At 37.0% G+C, this 10,939-nt stretch overlaps 1 protein-coding gene across 4 annotated transcripts in view; it reads right to left on the bottom strand.

The window, feature by feature from the left end:
- Nucleotides 1-10,939, bottom strand: part of Bclaf3 (BCLAF1 and THRAP3 family member 3) — a 67,961-nt gene that overhangs the window by 32,714 nt on the left and 24,308 nt on the right. For all 4 annotated transcript variants that reach the window (XR_004515823.1, XR_784202.1, XM_010643670.2 and 1 more), the window contains exons 4-6: nt 7,250-7,807; nt 6,115-6,768; nt 791-966 (exon numbers count right to left, since the gene is read on the bottom strand). Coding sequence is in view for 2 of the 4 variants with exons in the window: in XM_010643670.2 (XP_010641972.1) it covers nt 791-966; nt 6,115-6,768; nt 7,250-7,807 (1,388 nt within the window). In the remaining 2 variants the exon portion in view is untranslated. The remainder of the gene's footprint in view (nt 1-790; nt 967-6,114; nt 6,769-7,249; nt 7,808-10,939) is intronic.

A 10,939-nucleotide genomic window follows, 5' to 3' on the forward strand; every position in this document is an offset into this window, starting at 1 on the left:
ATGTTTTATGGGTACAAAAACATCAATACAAGTATAAAATAAACTTTTTAAAATTATTAAAGGCCTCTAGCTTATAATCCTCACAACTGCCTTATTTAGGTAGCATTACTGAGACAAGCTATTCTATCTCACTGAATTTTCCAATTAATGAAAACCTTCCAGAAGCAAAAACAAAACAATTTCATGCAAATCTTTAAAGTATTTATTACGCTACTCTGTGATGCCATAAGTATGCCAAAGCAAACTGGAATCTTTCACTGATCACTTAGCAACATCCTTATGGCACTAAATCCCAGTAATGCCCACAGGGGGCTTTAAGAACTTCACAAGGGCCGGGGATTTAGCTCAGTGGTTCTGCTGCCTACCTTGCAAGCAAGCGCAAGGACCTGAGTTCGAGTCCCGATACCAAAAAAAAAAAAATCATAAAATGATCTAGACTTCTGTACTACCTGAGTTTCATATCTGTTTTTTTGTTGCTCCTTCCTCTTTGTTAGGCTGTTATTCCTTCTCATTGCACTCTTGAGGCCTGTCTTTTGCAGCATACAAAACCTCTCCCTTCCTAAATTGTGATTTCTAATCTACCAACAACTGAAGCAAAACATTATCAGAAATACCTATAGAGAGCAACTAGACTTGAATGAATGCCTGATTCTCTCTCCAACAGATTTCCTAACTCGTGATATAACTTACAATGAAAATATTATTAAACTATATTGCAGGTATCATATCTCATGAAAAGTCAGCACATTATTATTGTGTTATCCCTAATATTTGTGTAAAATATACCAACCTTTAACTCGATGAATTATTGTTATGATTTCCTGAGCAAATTCTCCAGTAGATTTGCTTTCAGTATTGTGAGATAAATTGAGATGTTCAAACACTGGATGAAAGTTCTCAATTTTCCTGCCAGCAGCAACCAAATCATGTGATATCTGTCTCTCTTCAGAATAGCTAGATGAAACCCTAGAATAATTGACAAATATTTAACTAAATTTGATTATTTTACTAAGAATATAACCTACTGAAAATTAAGATACCTAGAAAACTAAAAAGAAATTTATCTTTTCTTATGATTACAGCACTAAAGTATATGCTGAAAAACATGTATAATAACAATTAGGAGAAAATAGCTATAGATATATGAGTTCTTTTCAAATCAGAGATCAGTAAATATTTACCATTTTAATAAAAGCTTTAGTGTTTTAAGTGAAAGAATTTTTACTTTAAAAATACAAAGCATTAAAGACAAATTAATTTCTACTTCTAAATAGCCACATTTTAAATCCAGTAAGATTATACAACTTGAAATAAAACATTTTAAAAACTGATTATTAAACATAAGAACCTCTGACTTCATAAAAATCCTTATCACTCTATTGGTAATGAGAAACAGAATAGTATTTTGAACTTGAATTGTTTAAAAATTAATTTAATCACAAAATCTCACTCAGAAAATAGGTATTAGCAAAGTTCCGATTATTAATAGCAAATTGCTCTAATATGCCCTTAAAGAAATGCTACCATGTTATATAATCCCAGCTATTTTACCACTTTAATACCTTGTGCAACTTTAGTTAATTTTTTGTGGTGCTAGCATTGAACTCAGGGCCTTGCATGTGCTAGGTAAACATTCTACCACTAAGCTACATCCCGTCTGCTACCTTCCGAAACTTTTTACATTAAGTGCTATCCTGATATGTAGGCAATACTATAAAGTCATTATCATGATATAGAACTAACATTTATTGAGGGTTTACCAAACATCAAACATAAGGGATTAGAGCTAACTACCGATATCTCATAATCTTTATAACAGTCCTCTGGGGAATGTACAATAAGCACTGAAACAATGAAAGTTCTGGTTGTTTGGTTGGTTTTACATCCCAGAGGTTGAGTATTTAAATGAATACATCTTACAAGTTTCTTAATGGAAAATTATGCTTTTGGCTTAAAACTATTCTTAAATTCTTTGTTGGGAGGCAGCATTACAGAAGAAAATGTCTCATTTTATTTTATGTCTTACTTTGGACCCAAAATGGAATCAGTCAGCTTGTACCTATCTTATTCTTTGGTATTTGACTTTAAATTCCTTTTGGTGCTTCCCAAAAATCAAGTTCATTGTCCAAAGACCTGAAATTTAAAACTGATGGGTTCTTTTTGAGTATGTAACAGGTTCCAAGGGTAAATCCTAGAGATCGCTGAAGTATGTTTTATATAACAGAAGGACCATTAGAATAAATTATATCTCATCAGAAACAAAAAGCAATTAGATAAGTTTTGGGGTACAGGTGCATGTATGCATGTATTTACTTATTCAAGTCACACAGCCATATATTGAAAACTGTCCCAGGGTCCTGAGGGGCTTACAGATATTTTAAAAAAATTAATTCCTATAACAAAATGGTTTAAAGTGCCTATTGATCAATTATTATAAGAGAGGCTTCCATCTGCCTTCCCATGCTCCCTGCTCTCAGACCAGCAGTCAGAGACAAATCCCTGCCAAAGCAAAAATACAGAAAAGTGATTATGCAGCAGGCTAATGCCACTGCTGTGGTTCTTGGTCCATCAGGCGGACTTTCATTAGAAGATCCATTTCCCTTCTTTCCTAATTTGTTCCAAGTTCCCCACTGGGCACTTGATAACTAGCTAAGAGACATTCACTGTTAAAAGCAAGAACAGTGCATGACAACCTCCAGAAACAAAGAGTTACAAAAAGAGGTTTAATGTTTTAAAAATCCTGTTCCATAATAAAAAATACAGCTTTGAAACTATAGGGAGAAATCAATTGATTTTTTTGAAGCATCAGTTTATCATAAGAGGAGATCAGGTAAAAAAAGTTTCCAGTTTTCATTGTATAATTATTAAAATTTACTTATACTACAAATTAATTACCAGCACAATTCATGTCTCCACTCCATATGCAACACACAATCCATACAAGGACTTTAGCATGTTTTCTGCTGTAGTATAATTTGAGGTTATATTTAATTCCTGAGAGCTTAGTGTTTAAAACTGTTATCAGATAAAACCTGGGCCAGGGATTTAGCTCAGTGGTGCTGCAGCCTGCCTCACACATGCAAAGTCCCAAGTTCAATCTCCAGTACCAAAAAAAACAAAACAAAACAAAACAAAAAAACTTATCCTAGAATTTAGAGCTCCCTCATTACAAGATTTTAAATTAAAAATATTAAAATTAGGGCCAGGGATTTAGCTCAGTGATTCCACCACCTGCCTTCCAAACTCAACAATTTGAGTTTGATCCCTAGGTACCCCCACCAAAATTAAAATTATCATTTTCCAGAAAAATACACTTTAAAATAGTATAACCCCAAGCTTTAGTCCCTTTAAAAAATCAGGAGGCTGGGGATGTAGCTCAGTGGTAGAGTGCTTGCCTAGCATAACGCTCTGGGTTCAGACCCCACTCCAGTACTACAAAACAAAAACCAAAAACATACTATTTATAATTTTTTTACTACAAGAAAAACTCCAGACTTGTGAATGAAAAATGTTCTAAGCGTTAGTATTTGTAAACCTGAGTAACTCTTGGTTCATACTTTCCTTTTTATTATTTATGACATGGATTGATTAACAAGTTAATAATTTCAGGAAATTTCCCCAAAATAAGTAGTTACGCTGGAAAGACTAAATGTTCTCATTTGAAAAGCATCTTAGAGCGTTTTATGAATTAAAATATAGCTAAGACCCTGACTTCTAATGCTACTTCTAGTACTGGGCTCAAATCTTCCAATTTCCTTTGTTCCTTTCCCTGACTTTTCCCATGTTTTTCTCTGTTTAAGGATATTTCCACTGATGTTCTCCTTGAGTGCTATGCACAAAAAACCAAGAAAATATAAAAAGCTACATTAAACCTTAATTAGCTATTGTACATACTTAGGACTCATAAAAAAAATGTATGTCAAACCACTGCCCACAAAAAAGTAAACAAAAAAACCTCAAGCAAACAGACTGGCCTGCCCTCCGGAAGCTTAGGCTATATAATAAAATCCATTGCTCCTACATAACTTCTACCTCTGATAATTAACCTTCTGACAGAGTGGGTCACTAGGACATAGTCTTTCTTAACAGAAGTACTATGCAGTGAATGTTCAAGCAATTGTCTCCCTACTGTTTCTTTTTTTTTTCTGCCTATTGTTTCTAGCTACAATCTGGAATCTGGAAAAATCACTAGGGGATAATCTCATGTTTTCAACCATACTGGTAATTGAAGGAACAAATTTCAATACTCGATCAAAGCTAGCAAACAAATGCACAAAATTAACCATCTTAGTCCTTAAAAAAATGGATCAATTCTAAATTTTAACCAACAAATAAATCCCTCTCTGCACTACTCTATGATTATTTCAATCTTTTCTAGCAAAGAAAAATCTAATTTATGTTAATAGTCGAAAACATAATTTTATTGAGGGCATTAACTACCTTTGTTTTATGGATATTTCATCAGTACATACGTAATAAATCCAACCTGCAAAACTCTTCCATAACTCAGTCACCAGTAAATTGTAATTGAAGAGAAAGATTTCGTTGACTATAATGCTTTATTGTACTGAAAAGATGCACATATTTGTTCAGTTATTTATTCTTCAGGTCTTTGTCTAGAGAGAATTTGCAGTCAAGGCTCTTTATTACGTAAGTCATCCTGCAGGTTCTGGTCAAGCATTGAAATGCATCCTGCCAGGTTTCACTGATGGATCCTGAGTTCATAAAATTACAGTTTACAAATTCAAAACAAAAGTGCAGGAGCAGCATCAATTTCGGAAAGTTCATTTTTGTGACACATGAAGATCAAGCTTCCATTTCTCATTTCAAATTATAAAATTAACTGTACAGTATCTTAATGAGGTCTACTAAAATAAAATCCTTCAAAATTTGTATTTTTAGCATTCTTTAAAAGTACAACGGGGCCGGGGATTTAGCTTAGTGGTGCCACCGCCAGTCTTGCAAGTGCAAGGTCCTGAGTTCAATCCCTGGTACAAAAAAAAAAAAAAGAACTACAATAGGAACAAAAATATTGCTTAAAAAAAAAGCTACAATATATTAATTCCTTTTAAGTACAAATATACATTAGTATATTTTATAGTATCTTGTGCAATTTCAACAAATGTAGGGGAAGTATGAAGGAAGACTTCCACGTCTAACTTTAAGAAAAGGAACAAAAATATTGCTTAAAAAAATGTTGCGTTTAACTCCTTCCCTATCTCCATCCTACTCTTTCAATTTTCTTTTCTTGCTTTTGATTAAAATACAAATAGGAGTCAACTGTGAATATGTATCAAGTCAACAACGTCCATCATGTTTTCATTCACATATTGGTAGTGTACTAAGGCAATGAACAGATTTAGCTGACACAGCCAAACTACAGTACCTGGCTATTCTCAGAATCCATAAATGGGAGATAATATTAATAATAAAGCATTCAATCTTGTTTTAGGAAACTATAAGCTATTGTAACAGTAGTCTGTTTTTTTTTCTTCAAGAATCATTAAAAGCTAAAGTACAAGTCTTATAAATAGACATCTTTCCAGATTATGGACTAATTTCTTCTATTGGGAGAATCCAGTCAATTAAGCCCAGTCATTTTGGGATGGCAGCAGGAACCACATTAAGTCTCCCATCTCCTGCAGTCACAAGGGGATAAATGGATTTAAACTCCAGTCACTTTTGACATAGGTGAGTCACTTCACCTCTCTGAGCATCACTTTCCTCCTCTGTTAAATCAGGACCCTGCTAAAGTCCCTTCCCTAAAATTCCTTGAACATCATCAGGCAACAGAGAACACAAGCTCCGAGAAACTACAAAGATCAGGTCTCTTTGAATTCCGATCCCTGGATAAGGAATATTTGGCAGCACAGAAATACGTGAATTCATGAGGAAGAACAATGCCATGGAATTCTTTTCACCCAAGAAACATCTGGCGACAGGATGTGGAACCAGCAGACATGCGATTACTATTATTAATGGCAAGGTCCACTTTCATTACAGGGTTTTTTGGAGGAAAATCCAGGTGATCCTTCTACCCCCATGGACTCTAAACACACTACAAGTTCTATTCCAAAGCTGCAAATAAAGGTGGCGAAAGATTAAAGATCATACCTGGGTGGATCTACATTTTTCTTCACATCTACTTTAATTGTAAGTGATTTCTTCCCAAGACTGACAGGTGAGGGTTTCACATTGGAAAGGTTCTCACTTGTATCCGGTAGGTTACTGGAAGAGTTGTTCACTTTTTTGCAGTCTTCTTCTTTCTTCCTTTTTTTCTTCCACTTGTCATTACAGGGCTTCAAATTAACTTCATTTTTACTTGAATGAGCACAGGGAATGTGGTCTTTCTTAGGTGGTTTAACAGGATCCTTGACTAGCCCACCTTCAGTCTCTTTCCCTCTTCCAGCATTAGTACATTCTGACTCTTTATTTACAGGGCCTTTTGGAGAATATTTTTTATCTTCTTTCAAGTATTTCTGAGTTCTCCCATCAGCAAAGTCCTGGTCATCATCCGAGAGCTTATGCTTGTGGCGATAGTCATAGGATACTTTGGTTGCTGAACTGCTCTCTGGGTATTCCCTCTCAGTGTATCGGTAAGCTTGGTGTCCGAAGTCCCGCTCATTCTTCTTCTCTTGATAAGATGGAAAAGAATGCTCAGGTTTCCACTTTGGGTTCTTGGCAGGCTCTCTATCTTTGTATCTCTCCACATCCTTAGTTCTTTTTGATGTGTGTCCATATTTTCTGAAATCACGATCCTCAGGATACCTGTGTTGACATAAAGCAGTTTATACTTGCACTACAGAGAAGAAAGGGAGAATTTATATGTGTAGAATGTTGGAAAGCATGGTTTTAAATGCAGAATGCAGTGGCAAGATAACCCATAATCCCTCAAGCCAATTCATAGAGGCACATGGTAGTTAAAGAATACCATCTTTAAAAAATATTTTAGCCAGGGCTGGGGATTTAGCTCAGTGGTGCCGCTGCCTGCCTTGCAGTGCAAGGTCCAGAGTTCGATCCCTGGTACCAAAAAAAAAAAAAAAACCCAACAAAAACAATATTCTAGCCATTAATATGATTTACTCTAAAAAGAAACATTTCACTACTAGTAGCAGACCATAACGAAATTACAATGCTTTCTATCTTTTTAGACAAAAGAGTTTCAAGGTGGTTATCTTCAACTACACAGAAAATACTTTTTCACTTGAGGCTTTATACCAAATTACCCAGGTTTAATGTTTTCCTATACCTCTTCTGAAAAGAGCTCCTTGTTTCAAAGTCTTCTTGGCCTCTTCTAGGTAACTGGGAATATTTTTCTTCTTGTATCCGCTGGTGTCTGAACTCATCATCATGCCACTTTCCTTCAAATGTAAAGGAATCTTCCATTGACCTCTGAGGTGGTTTCCTTCCTCTCTCTCTGTAGTTATCAGGAATATACCTCCCTTGCATTTTATGGGGATAAGGATCCCTCTCATACTCTAGGTAGGGTGTATCCTCTGAGTATGTGGGCATATACTGAAATCTTCTGCTGCCATTCCCTCTTCCAGGCGAGTATACTTGGTGAGGCTTATACATGTAAGCATCATCGAAAGAATTTCTTATGTCTGGGGAAGGTGATCTATGTTCATAAGATCTATGATAGAAATATCCACGATGGGGAATCCTTGTTTTATTCTCTCCATGTTTCTCATCATCCATTCTCCAAGCATTATGTCTTCTTGGATCTTTTCTAGATTCACAGCCATAATGCTCAGAAGAATATCTTTGCTTGTAGTATTCAAAATTTCTAGGTACTGGTGATAAAGATCTACGTGAACAAACACAGAAAAGTTTAGTCTATTTTAAGACAATAAACTAAAGTTTATCTTTATGACCTACCTAAAATGTTTGTCTTTCCAAAAATTACCCTGCGGCTCCCACTCAAACTAAATACGTCAGTTTGCTGTCTATGAATTTGGAATCGTATATTGGGGGTCTGAAGATGGCACTGCCTAACCTGACAAGCACATTCTTTCCATCTGAACTAATGTATTCCACATGAATAGAAAAATGGGCTGGGTACACTCATCCTATTGGAAGAAGACCAGCTTAGGCATATAGCAGGATCCATTTTGGAAGATTGCTGATAGTAAAATCTGGCAAAACGCCATGCAGTGATTTCAAGTGGCCAGTCAGCAAAAGCTTAATCAGGTAGAACAGCAAAGTGAGAAGCTGAAGGAATAGATTTACACAAGCAAATGTGCAGAAGAATGTCTGGAAAATTGAACATGACCTCTGAATTTAAATTAGATTCTAAAATGTAATGATGTCACAACCCAAACTCAGATCCAAGATTGACACCATAGCCGGGTGTGGTGGCACACGCCTGTAATCCCAGCACTTGGGAGGCTGAGGCAGGAGGATCACTGTGACTTCGAGACCAGCCTGGGCTACATAGTGAGTTCCAGGTCAGTCTCAACTACATAGTGAGACCCTGTCTCAAAAAAACCAAGAACCAAAAGCCAAAAAAAAAAAAAGAAAAAAAACAAGATTGACACCATAGTTTCTTCCACTGACTGTCTATTCTCTCTTAAGTATATATTAAGGAGTAAAAAACATATACTTAACAGGTGGTAGGGGAGGGAGAGTCAAGTCTTAAGACTTGAATGTTATATTCAGTTCCTCCAAGAATACCTTCTAGCACAGATAAATTGCTTTTCTTTCCCACACCTATTCTGCATGTGCTGTTCAAACAGAGGTGGTAATTTTGGTGAGAGCGTGCTTTAGTAGAGATATAATGCTCTACAGAGACAGCACATTCCTTTTGGATCTACTTTCCCTGACATTGCCAATATGGAGCTTCATATTTATACTAAAAAGGAAAGCTCCCGCACCCAGGTAAACCAGTGTGAGTTGCCCAGTCTTAAAGTTGAGAGAGAGAAGTGCCACTGTCTAGAAGTCAACAAAATTCAATTTTGCACCTAAGGACCCCCCCATCTGACCTGTCCAATATCTCAATCTTAATTTCTTCTAAATAATGAAGAAGCTACCCTTGCAGGTTTTTAAATCAAACCCTCAAGAGCTACTCCAAAGTTGCAGAAACTATGAGTGAATCTCTTTTCTTTTGGTGCCAAGTCTTTATTCTCCACACAAGAAAGGGTACATATATGCAATACTGCCCTCTAGATTCATCAAGCTAGGCATACTGGCAAGCACTACTTAGGGGAAGCACAAAGTCCACTATCTAGCTGGCTGTACCTCCTCACAGGAGGGGAAGCAACTATAGCCTCTGAGGACTTCCTGGAAGATTTCATCTGTTTCACTACTAAGGAGAAAAGCCGGCAGTCACAGGCAGAGGTCTTCCAGACTGGATGAAATACCCAAGATCTTACTTGAATCCTGACTTTATATTAAAAAATATGTTGATGTTATATTTTATATCATTTTTTATTGTACAGTACTCCTTTCTTCGGGAGAAGTTTGCTGGACTGCTGCTATCATTTTTGGTTATCCTAAAGCAGTGATGGTGAACCTTTTAGGGACCGAGTGCCCAAACTGCAACCCCAAACCCACTTACTTACCACAAAATGCCAGTACTGCAATTAAACCCGAATACTGAGGTTTTAGTTTAGAAAAAACAACTGTCACCCGATGCTCCGCTGCTGGATCGACTTGGCTCACATGTTGACAGAGAAGGCTCTGTGTGCCCCTGTGGCACATGTGCCATAGGTTCGCTACCGCTGTCCTAAATCCAAGGAATCTGTTGGGAGTCGGTTCTCCACAGTCTGCCTTATGAGTGCAGGCACTGACAGTTCTTGCTGCAAGGCAAACAGCCTTGGAAATAGAGATAGGATTTTCCTTAGGGACAGAGAGCTAGCTGATTTGTTTGCTGCCCAGGATAATAAGACAATGCCTCCTCCAAGGCAAAGGATGGGAGGATTTGCTCTCAGCTCATCATGGGGGACTCAGGTTTCTCAGCTGTCATAACCCCACTGTTCTGCAGCATCCACCCAGCCAGCCCTTCTGCAGAGCTGGCCCTCAGGGGATGCACAGGGCAAGGGGAAGGGCAGGAATATGAAGCTTAGACAGCCTGCTATACTAAGAGTAATAAAACCCTTTGTCTCTGATCTTGGAGCACTTTGTATCAGGCTGATGAGTTAGGTTTCAAGTGGGGTCAAACATTTTGCTTGACCAAGAAACCTGAGAAGGAATCCAGGAATCAGGCACTAAGCTTCGTAGGGTCTCTTGTACCTCTTATCAGAGCCTAACACAAATGAGTGAAACAAAATGACCCCTATGATACCTTCCATGTTCGAATCATTTGCTTCATTACATTTTAGTTTACTTCCGAAGTCCTCTCATTAAAGTTTGGTCTTGTGAATTACAAAATGAAAACTGCTGAAGAACTAAATGAATAAACACATTGGCCAAGTTACATTAATATGAAGATCATGGTTTGATTTTTTGTGCATATACTTGTGATCATTTTTAGTTCTAAAACAAACTAGTCACATTTACAGCTCTGAGCCTTTGCTCTTAACTGGAATACTTTCTTCACTCTTTCTGCCTTTAGAAATTTTATCCATCCTTAAATGTTGAGCCAAAAACTTTTCTTGTCCTAAGAAATTTTTCCTCTACAAAAGCGGAATGATCTCCTCCCTGTATATCCAGAATGCTTTGTCCCAATCAGTAGCAGTGCATTTTTCCCGCTGTCGTAGTTGGCAATCTCCCTGTGTGCTTGCTGAGGCCAGGAAAGTCAGTATAGCAGATGTACAATAAAAAAGTGGCTTAACTGCTTCAATCTAATTACATATACTCTTGATACTACTTACCAGAAAAGAGACGCATTAAACTACAACTGAACTATTCAAAACTATTATTTGACCATGATAAAGAAATAGGAAATGCTGGGGAATTAGCTCAGTGGTGCTGCTGTCCGCCTCACAAGCGCAAGGTCCTG

The sequence above is a fragment of the Fukomys damarensis genome, unplaced genomic scaffold, assembly GCF_012274545.1.
Source record: "Fukomys damarensis isolate Sample0158 unplaced genomic scaffold, DMR_v1.0_HiC HiC_scaffold_39, whole genome shotgun sequence".
Lineage (NCBI taxonomy): Eukaryota > Metazoa > Chordata > Mammalia > Rodentia > Bathyergidae > Fukomys > Fukomys damarensis.